This window comes from Verticillium alfalfae, genomic scaffold (genome assembly GCF_000150825.1).
Source record: "Verticillium alfalfae VaMs.102 supercont1.10 genomic scaffold, whole genome shotgun sequence".
Lineage (NCBI taxonomy): Eukaryota > Fungi > Ascomycota > Sordariomycetes > Glomerellales > Plectosphaerellaceae > Verticillium > Verticillium alfalfae.
The window spans coordinates 367,604-379,111 of NW_003315029.1; the positions used below are offsets into that span (position 1 = coordinate 367,604).

An 11,508-nucleotide genomic window follows, 5' to 3' on the forward strand; every position below is an offset into this window, starting at 1 on the left:
GCTGATTCCCACCCACGTCCGAAGCGTCTCCGTCACTTGGTCGTGCTGCTGGCGGCGCTGAGCTCCTGGCACCAATCCAACCCCTTCAACGACCTGTCGGATACGATTGGTCAAAACACCAATTTCCTCAGTCCGGGTCGTTTTAGTGCTGCCGTCAGATTCATGCCCCCTCCTCGTGTACTTCCCTGGCCGCCTCGTCATCAGCTGCAGCCTCCGAATCTACCTGTGGGACCCGAATATCCCGGAGACGCATGGTGAAGCGTTCGAACACTGTCAGCCGCCTCTCTGCCGCTTCGGCTCGTGACCTCCACATGGCCGATTCTCTCTTGCTCTCCCGCAGCTGCTCGCTCAGTGTGCCAATGTCCATGTTCTCTTGCGTCTCGAGTTGCCGTCGGAGCGAAGACGCCTCCTCGTCACGGGCCTCCAACTGCCTCTGCAAGTTTCGAATCTGTGCATGCAATAGGCAATTCCCCCCTCCAGGAACAGAACTTGCTGTTGGCACTGGTAGGAAAGGATCACCCTCGGGGTCGTGATTGTCGTGATCATGGCCATGAGAAGGGCCACCTGAAATAGCAGACGGTGGCCGCGAAAAGTTCATGTGCCTGTCAACTGGCGGCTCTTCCTCCTGGGGAACCATCGTGCCGAGGCTCGGGAGATGATCAGGGCTATCGTTGAGCAGTGGAGCAGATGGAGAGGCTGCCTCGTTCTTGGACAGCTCTGGCGTCTGTCGCAATTGGATCTTGCGAAAAGCCGCAAGTGCTCTTGATGGTGATGTTTCTTCAGTGCGGGAGGCTGCGCGCAGCGTCGTGCTATCACTAGCTGATGGCTTCAGAGGCTTTTTTGTTCCGCTTCCTATCCGCAGCGATCCTCTGCTGAAGGCCTTGGCAGAGCCTTTACTTGACGAACGATCATACGTTAGCCTGACGGGCGGTACTGTTTTCGGCGGTGTGACATTTTCTGAGTATGGTGAGACGACCGACCCTGACACAGTGTCGACCTGCTTTCGAGTGGCTGGTGCTGGTGTGGCGATGAATGATGAGTCCTTGGATGCTCCCTCCCACATCGCTGCCATGGCTTTGACACCTCCAGGCCGCGATGCTGACTTGCGGAGAGCAGTCTTCGGAGTGGAGAATGCCATGTTCTCAGATCGAGAAAGTGTTATGAAACTTCGCATAGTCGACGCCCTTGAGCGCTGCGCCATTTCGGCGGCTTGCGAAGCCAAGCTTTCTCTCCGACTTTGGTCAAGTCCTGGCGCTGATACGGAGGTTTTCGCGAAGCTTATCAAACCAATTTGATCATCGCAGGTCCGTGTTGCGGATGCGCGACTCAATCTTGTAGATGTAATATTAGTCTTCGGGGAAGCATTGTCCTACTGTGCTTCCAGCGAATCTGTTCTTGAAGCATCGGTGTGAACTGGCTCCTTCATAGCAACGTCAAACTCCTTGAAAAACTCTTTTGGCGTAATCTGGATAGAATTCTCCCGCTCTTTCTCTCTCTCAGACATGCGCTCGTCGTGCATATTGCTGTTAATGCGGACCGTTTGGTTGGATCCAGCCCCGCTGGTGTTCCGCTGGTCAAGTGAGCGTGACTCGACCTCCATGTCGGCTTTCATGATGACTCGCCAGTCTGACAGGCTCGAATTCCCCACGTCGGAGCTGCCTGCAACAGGTTGACGCTTCGGGAAAGTGGTTCTTTTCTGGATACTTTGGTGCTCACTCTGTCCGACGGCTGGGCTTGCGACCTGCCGTGCCGTGATTTTGCTCTCCTCGGATGAATATCCTTGTCCACGACTGGGAATCGGTCCTACTATTCCTTGCTCCGGCCAGCCTTCCTGGTCCGTCTTCATGAAACAGCGGATACGTGAGGACACAAGTCCTGAATCCGATTGCCGAAGACCGCTCTTCTTGCTAGCTTCAAAGGGGGGACGTACCGGTGAACGTCGCGAACGGGGAATGTTTTCTGACTCGTCGCCTCCTTCGCTCCCCGTTGATTGACAGAGTATCCGAGATTGAAGGGTCTGAAGCGACGGACTGGCTCTTGTAGATGATCGAGGTTTGGTCGCATCTTGCGAACTGCATGATTTCGCAGCTGGCGTGGTCATCGGCTGAGTTGCAGGCGTAGCACGATTATTCCCAGACGTGCAGCTGTTTCGAGGCACTTCGACTGATTGCCGGGGTGTGCCATTTGCAGATGATTTCGTCTTTCCGGCAGGGCTGAGCTTCGCGGCTGTCATCATCTTTGCCAAGTTCGATGGAAACGGCTGCTTTGTGTTTGGCATTGCACATATTGGGTCTTGTGTGTCTGGGGGATGTTGTGGTGAGGTTGACTCTGGCAGCCATTTCGGCGCGCCATAGTCAGAAGCACTCTCCTCCGCTGTTGGCGAAAGAGGGTTGAGTGAACTTTTGGGAGGAATTCTAGTGATCGAATTAGAGTAAGACGAATTTGGTCGGGTCCGTCGAATGGACAGAATGTCGGCTGTGCTGCTGGAAATACTTTGACTCGTCAACCCTCCACGCCCTAACACACGATCAACATAATCAGAATCAAGAATGACTAAGTTCCAGGGCAAAACATACTTTGAGCCGGTGTGGGTGTATCGAGCGTTGGTGATCCAGTACGACCGGCCCCTGGCACATCAGGACTATGGCCTTCCCAGCCAGGAGGCTGTTTAAGCTTGAATGGCTCTGAAACTGAGCTTCTCAAGAAACCTCTCCCACTCGCCAAATTTCCATTGGAATTTTCTTTGCTCCTCCCTTTGCCGGCCAAAACAGAGAGGCTTCGTAAATTTCTGACGACGTCTCGCCAGTGAGTGATGATCATCTCAGCAATCTCGTTGGCGATCAGTATCTTGTCAATTGTGGGACAATGCTCCGAAACCATAGTCTTGCTGCGCAACCTTTCTTTCTTGAGTTTTGCTGGGGTCGTAGGAAACAAGAGAAGCCCTGAGGATGGGTAAGCAACTCTCATGTTGTACGTATCGAGTAGGTCGCCAATAAGTAGGGGTCCAAATATGATACCAAGGGCGCTGTAACCCATGAGGTCAGATGTTGGAAGAGGATGGCCCAGACCGTCCTCGTGGGGCGCGATCTCCGCTTGACGGCCTACGAGAGAGAGCAGACCAAAGACGGCACAGAGAAGCTCACGATGGAATTGTGACTGAAGAGTTCCAATGGCCAGTGCGATCATTCGACCTCGTATCTTGGTTTGCCTCGTTCTGATGAACTCGGGCTCAGCACGGGACTGACTGTGGATGGCGACGAGTGCGTCAAACAACCCTAGTGATCCGAGGATACCTCCAGGCAGAACTCCGAGGAACTTTTTGAATGCCGATGCAATGTCATGAGGACCAGCGTTGATGTGGGTTGGAAGGTTCGGGCATCGAACAGTACGGGCAACCTCCTCATTCTGGCCCTCGAAGCAATAGTAGTCGAAGAGAGCATTGACGATGCGTTGTGAGCCGGGGATTCTGAAGACGCCGCGAGTCACGAGACCTGATGGCGTCAGTACTGCTGAGCAGGATGATCAGAGCGAACATACCATGTTGCGCGAGATACTGCGCCGTGGCCCGAAAGCATGTTGGGAGCATTAAAGCCCCAGGAGCATATTCGGCAGGAAGATAAAACATGCTCTTCCCACCAAGTCTGACCATGGTTTGTAGACTTAGTCGCTTCTGCGACTCCTTTCTACCGTGCATCATCTTCAGAGCCAGGTCACTGACGCTCCGTCGATGTCGTGGTACGTGGCCACCAGATTGTTCCTTGTGTTCTCGTTGCTCTGTAGACGGCGTCCGCAGTATCTTCGACCACCACTTTCTCTTCTCCGTCATGGTCGAGGGGTATGTGTCTCGCTAGTTTCCATCAATGTCAAGCTTCACCACAATATAGAGGCGTCTCACCTTTCCCTTCACAAAATCGTCCGCCACTAGGACACGGATTCCATGCTTCACCTCCGGTAAGCAACTTGAGAATTGCACGGAGACCAGTCTCAAACGAACCTTTTTAGCCAACCTGTTGTACTCCACCACAAAGTGTTGCCTGTCTTCGATTTCATCAGTGTCCGAAAACATGGCCAGGTCGCCGCTGGATGACGTCCAGGTCGCACTGCTCTGCAAACACTTGGTCCTGCGACTGGAACCGGTCCACGGCGCAGGGACAATGTCCGAATTTGCAAGACGCGGGTAATGAGACGCAGACGACTGCCTAGGAACCGGCATACTATGAGGGACGAGGAAGCTCGTAGGCGCAGTGCTGCTGGCGTGGCTCTTCTGAGTTTCCGACTCCATTTCTTTCGAGAACTTTGTCGAGAATGATGGATTGGGGACGTCGCCCGAACCTATGTTGTAAGACTGCATAACGCGAGGTTGAAATGCGTAATTCGTGCGGGTGAGAAGAATGCAGGTAATGAAGGCCAGTGGTGCCAAGATGGTATTCAAGGTGTCTAAGGGGGTATGTCAAAATCTGCAAGACGGAGATGCCGCTCCTGGTGGCTGTGGAAGAGCTGCGGATGGTGAAATAGCGTGGCCACTGTAGAAAGCTTGCCATGGTGGGAAGATGCCTGGTTGTGCTCTTTGTTCACGTCTTGGCCTGAGCCGACCTGGTGACCATGGTAGAGTGCTCTTTCCTGACCTGCAGTCTGTCAAGGGTGTGACTGCGCCCCGTGAATCGAACCTTCCTGCTGCTGACAAGATATCTGCAGTTGCCCTCCCATACGCTATTTGTAGTCTGCAGCTGATTAGGCTCTTGTCGAGTCGCCAAAATCGCCAACAGGAGGCACCACAGCATACACAAGCACCTAGGATATCTCCGCCAGTCTGCACACACGATTAGCGCACAAAAATGAAAGACACAACGGTTCCAGAACAGACTAGATTCAACTGAATCCCGAAGCTCAATACCGCGGACCACCCTTTCAGACCACCCTTTCAGGTCAAAACATTGAGCGATCATCTGGACCGTCTCTCATGCAGGTGAGCAGGTCCTCTATAGCGTGTGACAAAGGAAAGAAAATGCGGATGACATGAATGAGACTCTCACATCTGGCAGGTTCCTCCCAGCGAAGGCCGTTCTCTCAGACGCAGTGCAGAAAAAGCATCAAAGATCTTTCCACCTCCCATATCTAGTTCTCCTGTTCTCCGATCCCCCGATCCATAGTGCTCCATCCCCTTCCGTTCATAGTGTCCGTCATCCATCATGGTCGTTGCGTGTCATGTGTAGCTGATTGGCAGGGAACCCCTACCTCAAGTCGTCCTCCTCTCCGTGAAGGAGGACGTACTTGAGGATGTCGGATAGGGAGATGATGCCTACCAATCGATTCTCATCGTCCACCACTATGAGGCGATGCACTCTCGACTTGCGCACCGTGTCAAAAATGGAGTCCAGCCGGTCTTCGGGGCCGCAGGTGTAGATACCCGGGAAATCGTCCGGTCGCTTGCAGAGTGCCTCACCGACACTGGAAGACAGGTCGTCGTATGCTCCTCCCTTGATGCAGGGAATGATGTCGACCGCCTCGAAGACATTGAGTAGTCGATTATGTTTGTCAACCAGAGGAACGCACGATATGTCATGTTTGACCATGAGGGACACGACGTCGAGGACGGAGGTGCTCATGTGTGCCGTTGCGAGGTGGCCCCAGGTACCCAGGCCGACATCTCTGACCGCCTTCTTCAGCATGACTGTGTTGTGTTCGTTGTTGACGGCGATAAACTTGAGGATTCGGTACTGGGTTATGACACTAACAACAGTTTCCCTCCTCGTTTCGTCGTCAAGGTCTACAAGGGGGATTCGGCGGGCCTTCGTCTTCAGCATGCGGCGGCATGCCTCGTATAGGGGGCGCATAGGGTTGACCGAGACAGTCTCTAGTGGCGACACGCCGATGGCCTTCTCGATATCTGGTTGCCGTGGTTAGCATTGCCCATTTTTCCTGTCGAGTCCTTTCAATTCGTACCCCGCAAGCTGCTGAGTCGGAAGTGGTCGAGCTTGCTGATCTCGTCAGGAAACTGGCAGTAGTATTGGATGACATTGATAAAGTCGGTCGCCGTCAACAGGCCGGCAAAGGTCGACGAGTGCGAATCCCATAGCGGGGCAGAAACAATTGCTGGCAAGTCTGGTTAGGACACGCACGCGACAGCAGTAGGAGAATGCGGGGTCGGTAGGCAGCGTACAGTTCTGGATGAGGATATTCAGGCTCTTCTTGATGAGGAGGTCGTTGTCGAGCACGATCAATCGGAAGGACAAGGGCAGGACGTCGTAACTGGTTCGGACCTTGAGGAACTCCCGAATGGCTCTCTATGACGGGCGAGGCAGTGGTCAGCATAGGGTGCTACGAGTTGCCACGACAGGGCCGGTGTCGCATCTAGTCGTCACGGAGGTTGCACCCGGGCGGTCGACCTGTCTCAAGGGCATGCGACCCCCGCGCTTCGCAGACTTCCGTGCAGACAGAGCACGAGATGAAGCACGAGGCATGACAGGCAGAGGGGACAAGATGTGCAAGGGTAAGCTCTTACCAGGCCCTGCATCTGCTCCTTATCGAGCGGGCTTAGGGGTTTCGCCGTCATTTCTGTGCGCGCAGCGGCCGCCGAAGGGGCGGGCTTGGGGCGAAGGTAGGAGGAGGGTGTGACGAAAGGAAGCTCGTGACCTTGACCGTGTGTTGGCGCTGGGGCGGCGAGTTGGGGTGCGTGAGCGTGGGGTTGGGGATGAGACTGGGAAACAGAGGAGGAGGAAACGTTCGGTCTGGCAATCGAGGCCGCGGTAGCGAAGACGGGAGGTGCCTGTGTTCCACTGCCACTGGGGCTGGCGTTGGGCTTTGGGCCTGAAGACGATGGTGGTACTGTCGCTGCTTGTGGTGGTGCTTGTGGTGCTGGTGGTGGGAGCGCTGCTGCTGCCACTTCTGCTGCAACCGTGACTCTAGGCTCAGGGACAGTTCCGGCTTCAGCTCCAGAATCGGCGGGCGCGGCCGCGGCGGGGTTATTTTCAAGGTCCATGTCGTGGTCAGGCATCGTCGGTCGCACCGAGCCGGAGGGGACTTGTGGGAGCTAGTGATTGGCGCATGCGCCCGTCCACCGAGCTGTCGTGTAACGCTGGCGAAAATTGAAAACTCGACGATGTTTTTACACCTCCTCTCGGACGTTGATGAGTCGAAAGGCGAAGTTGATCAACCGGAGAGCAAGGCCTGCAGGAAATCCGGTACTGCTTGGGGGGGGTTGAGTGGGCTGTCGGCTGGCACAAGCGACGGATGAGCAGACTGGCCAGACAGACGAGGAGGAGCTGGGCGATCGGAGGCTAGGGGGAAGGGGAGATGGAGGGGAGGGGGGGGGGGTCCTTTGGAGGGGGTGTACGTGCTGTGGTTGGCGGAAGAGGGCTTTGTCGAGGGAGATAGGTAAGGCAGATGCGGGAGATAAGGATAAGATTGTGGTGATGAGCTCATATTTCATGGGAGCTCCCGATTTACTGCCGCAATGTACGTGAATAACCTTAGAAGTCTAAATTTCAATAATCATTTCGTGAGCCCGCCCTTCATCCGGCTCGGTGGGCTGCTCTGTTGGTGATTGAAGTTTTCCGTCTTTCGGCCTTCAGCACCTACCTACCTCACAGTGAACCAGGGCGGAATCCACAGAGTGAGGCGGCCCAGATGAAGACAGGCAGACATGCGAGGGCAGCAACAGTTGGCCCGTGCTCAGAGCCCTCTGTCTCTTCAGGGCGCCAAGCACTAAAACATCGCAACAGTCACTGGAGGTTGGCAAGCTGGAGGGGAGCTCCCAAGACTCCCAAGGCTCCTGAGGATGAGGTGGGCCACGGTTTTGGGACGTGCAGTGTGCTGCAGGTCCGGTCGGGGTGTGCCCTTGCCAGGTTCTCGTTTTATCCCCCCCTGCCTCATGGTGATGGACTGATTAGGTTAGCGTCCTTGCCGCTCTTACTCAAGCTCAGCTCAAGACGTTCTTGCCAAACCCCGCAAGGCCGTGGATGCGGAGGAAAATTCAAGGGAAATCCACTCCCAGAACTCAGGCTTCTCGAGGATCATCAACGAGAGGAGGGGAGTCAGGTATAGGAGCCGCCCCAAGATACGGGCGCGCGCGAGTTCGCAAATTATGAAGCAGTCTTGGCATTGTCTTTAGAATTGATCGTGCAACGCTGTTAAACGTGCTAGCATATACTATCTAATGTCCACCAACAGTCCGATGCAAGAGCTCCCTTTCAGATAACATTCAAAAATCAAGGGCCAGTCAAGGAAGTCAAGATCTCCGCGAACATATGACGAGTGATTGATCGACATTTGAGCTCGTAGCGAGCTACAGATGTATACCGAGTGTGGAGATTGCCTAGAGAAGGCACTCCTGACTACGAACGAATCTAAGTACATAAGCCTATGTGTTTCAGGTTTTTGACTTGATTAAGGGAGGCCTTTATGGAGGTGACTTGGCTCAGCCGTGATCCTTGGCAAAACGATTGTTGAATGATGGTCCGTATGCAGACTTGTTCAATAACTACACTAGTAGCATTGCTCATGGCCAAGTTCGCCTTGTGTAGTTGCCCCAGTCCTCGCGCTGGCTGGGGTTGCGTAATCTGGACCAGAGATGATCAAGCGTTGCCAAGATTCCTGACACCCTACACCAGCACATAGATTTAGTAAATGAAAACACAAGGCTCCCAGGCCAAGAATCAAATCAGTTAACGAATAGAACTTGTAGAAGGTGCTACACTAGGCAGGTGATCATCACTTGCTGCATAGTCAAAATAGTTCAAGAAACGACATGTCCGTCAAAGACCTCATATCAACTTATGCTTGAAGAGAGCAGGGTTCGCCAGCTGTTCCGCCTATCCCGTCCACTCTATCAGCGATCATCTTGGCTTGTCGGCTTTGTAGAAAGTTGTCGGATCCCAGGAATTAACAGGCTCCGTTTTCATACCTAGTGTCTATGGCCGAGGTTCTCCAGTTGCATGCTTGGTGGGGGAGCAACTTGGGGCACGTAGCTGAGCACTGCCCTTCAGAGGTACCTGTAGGCCATGCCCCTGGTGGCTGAAGTCCTGCGATGGTTGCTGAGATGCGTATCTTCACCGCAAGTGCCAGAACTCCCGGCCACATTTGTGGCGAAACGCTGAGACTTGAGTCGGATGTGCCTAGACCCGCAATGTCAGCAATATCATTGGACGAGCATCCGAGATTTTTGGAGAGCTTGTTATGCAGTTGGCGCTCCAGAACAACCAGGCGCTTCAAAGCCGCCCCCGTACTACCTAGTATCTCCACGGGGACTTTCCTGCGACCTTAATTCCACGCTGAACAATGATGACAATTCGGTTGTCTTGCAGCAACTATCATTCAACTATGTCTACAGCCCAACAAACGCTACGGCCCCCTTCGCTGCCTTGGTACTGCGGTGCGGATGATTTGCCTCAACCGCTCCCAACCAGCGAGGAGATCGAAGCCGCCACCGAAGAGTTCCCCAGCATCTTCGACTCCAATGCTCGGCGCACAGTTCTAGTGAAGGAGATCTTCGTGGTCAAATACGGCCCGTTCGTGTTTGAGAACGAAGGGCATGCACTGATGCTCGTGTAATCCCAATGCGCAAGTGAAGTGCCCGCTCCTCATATTTACGCAATGTATCGCGAGAACGACAAGCTTTACCTGGTCATGGAGTACGTGCCCGGCACCCAGTTGAGCGATCTCTGCCATCCCTTGCGGAAGATGAGAAAACGCCCATCGTGCACCAGCTCCGACACGTGTGCGATCGATTACGAATGCTGTCCTCGCCGGGACACTACGGCGGCGTATACGGAGGACCTATTCAGCATCGGTATTTCATGTCTGTCGAGAAAGACCCCCGCATCACTGGCCCGTTCACAAACGAAGAGGATGTCAATCGCGCACTCATACTGCGGTCGCGTGGTTACTGGGCCTCGTGTGGCGAGCATGGCTGGATGAATGACTTTTTTGAACGTCACTTGTCGACTGTACTGAGCGGCCACGCGAGCGTCTTTACACACTCGGACTTTCAGCGAAAGAACATCATCGTTCAGGAAGAGCCGCGTTTGGCTACTGAGGGAGACACTGGGACACGCCGTTTCAAGGTGGCAGCAGTTCTCGACTGGGAGGATGCAGGTTGGTACCCGAGCTACTGGGCTTTTGCATCATGTTTTAGCTACTTCGACTGGTGTGATGACTGGGGGGAGAAGGTGGAACGCATCCTCGACCCTTATGTCCCGGAAGCTGCATTGCTGAGGATGGTTGGACAAAATATGTGTCTTTAGATACGCGTTTCATCAGTATTTCATCAACTCGAGGCTGGCACTCAACCACAAGATTTGCGGGTAGCGCGGGTCAGGTAAGGAACACATTGCCCATCTTGTCCGTATGGTGTTCCTCGGGTTGAGAAGCCATATGGTGATGCATGAAAATTACCCTCTCGAGTTGATGAAAGTCGATGGAGAACTAGTCGTCGTACGTCAATGGACGGTTCATGTTCAACCCTGGGAGGAGCACCATAAGTTTACGGGTGCCTGTGAATCCAATGCGTTACAGGACCCCGTGGAAAATGACTAAGCAACCCACCTCCTTGACGCGTCGCGCGTCGTCTCCTACATTACAGGGCCAGCTCTCCAGAACACTTTTGATGATGTAACTGAGGCGACCACCGCCTCAGTAGAGACGTTCAGCTTGTTCCCTAATAACAACTATCTACCCACGGGGCTGGACCACGAATACCGGGATGCCCTATTCGAGTCTATTGATGCAAAGGCAGCAGTAAAGGGTTACCCCTTCACGATAGGGCGATCACACAAGAAATAGAGCGGACGGCTGATAGTTACGTGTTGGTAGGTACTTGTGACCGATCATGTCGTCCCCATAATGCATCCCAAGAGCGCGAAAGGAGGACCATTGCTGGCAGAACCGGGCATCTATCCTCAGTATCAGCCAAGGAGTCCTTGCGCAAATGCACCTGGAGCCTACGACACCGTCCAGATTGAAGAAGATCGCTTCAAACTGACTCGTCTTTCGTATACTTGCATGGCACCCAGTGACATCGAACTTACGCCCACCAGACTAGCAACTTGATAGCGACTCAACAGAATGTGAATAACCGGACTCCTATTATCAGCTAGGAGATGCGTGAAGGCCAAAGCTCTATCTATATACTCCTAAACAAGCTCAATATGTCAGAATCCTCCTTGATGCCAAGCTTAGGGCCCGCTCAGCCCCGGCTCAGGCTAAAAGCAGCGAGGCTCTGGGATGCCATCCCTGAGGTTCTCCCCGTCCCACAAGTGCAGCAGCCGCCTGCCAATCACAGGCACACAGATTCGTCGAGGCTTGGGCAGGAGGTGCTCCACCCTTGGGTCCGGTGCGCGGGTGCTGCTGCTCCACTCCACATCGTTGCTCGTTGCTCGTTGCTCCCTGTTGCTTGCTCCTGGGTTCCTGTGCTATGGTGGAGCAGCGTCAACCTGGACAACGCAACAGAGCATTCACTGCTGCTCCTTCTTCCGCCCTAAATCTTGCCTCGATCACATCCATCGCATCAAC

At 54.0% G+C, this 11,508-nt stretch overlaps 5 protein-coding genes across 5 annotated transcripts; 1 reads left to right on the forward strand and 4 right to left on the reverse strand.

Annotated features, from left to right (window-relative positions):
- Positions 1–160: 160 nt before the first annotated feature.
- Positions 161–1,201, reverse strand: VDBG_07539 (conserved hypothetical protein; the record flags this gene model as incomplete). Its single annotated transcript, XM_003002034.1, has 1 exon — positions 161–1,201. One exon carries the CDS (start codon positions 1,199–1,201, stop codon positions 161–163), a length of 1,041 nt encoding a protein of 346 aa, XP_003002080.1.
- Positions 1,202–1,369: 168 nt separating this feature from the next.
- VDBG_07540 (conserved hypothetical protein) lies at positions 1,370–3,540 on the reverse strand (the record flags this gene model as incomplete). Its single annotated transcript, XM_003002035.1, has 3 exons — positions 1,370–2,517; positions 2,577–3,405; positions 3,538–3,540. The coding sequence occupies 3 exons, from the start codon at positions 3,538–3,540 to the stop codon at positions 1,370–1,372; spliced, it is 1,980 nt and encodes a 659-aa protein (XP_003002081.1).
- A 421-nt stretch (positions 3,541–3,961) lies between these two features.
- VDBG_07541 (conserved hypothetical protein) lies at positions 3,962–4,213 on the reverse strand (the record flags this gene model as incomplete). Its single annotated transcript, XM_003002036.1, has 1 exon — positions 3,962–4,213. A coding segment is annotated over one exon (252 nt), but the record flags the coding sequence as incomplete, so codon positions are not given.
- A 1,018-nt stretch (positions 4,214–5,231) lies between these two features.
- Positions 5,232–6,994, reverse strand: VDBG_07542 (nuclear protein SNF4; the record flags this gene model as incomplete). Its single annotated transcript, XM_003002037.1, has 3 exons — positions 5,232–5,887; positions 6,161–6,284; positions 6,503–6,994. 3 exons carry the CDS (start codon positions 6,992–6,994, stop codon positions 5,232–5,234), a joined length of 1,272 nt encoding a protein of 423 aa, XP_003002083.1.
- Positions 6,995–9,318: 2,324 nt separating this feature from the next.
- VDBG_07543 (phosphotransferase enzyme family protein) lies at positions 9,319–9,915 on the forward strand (the record flags this gene model as incomplete). Its single annotated transcript, XM_003002038.1, has 2 exons — positions 9,319–9,543; positions 9,631–9,915. The coding sequence occupies 2 exons, from the start codon at positions 9,319–9,321 to the stop codon at positions 9,913–9,915; spliced, it is 510 nt and encodes a 169-aa protein (XP_003002084.1).
- Between the last annotated feature and the right edge of the window lie 1,593 nt (positions 9,916–11,508).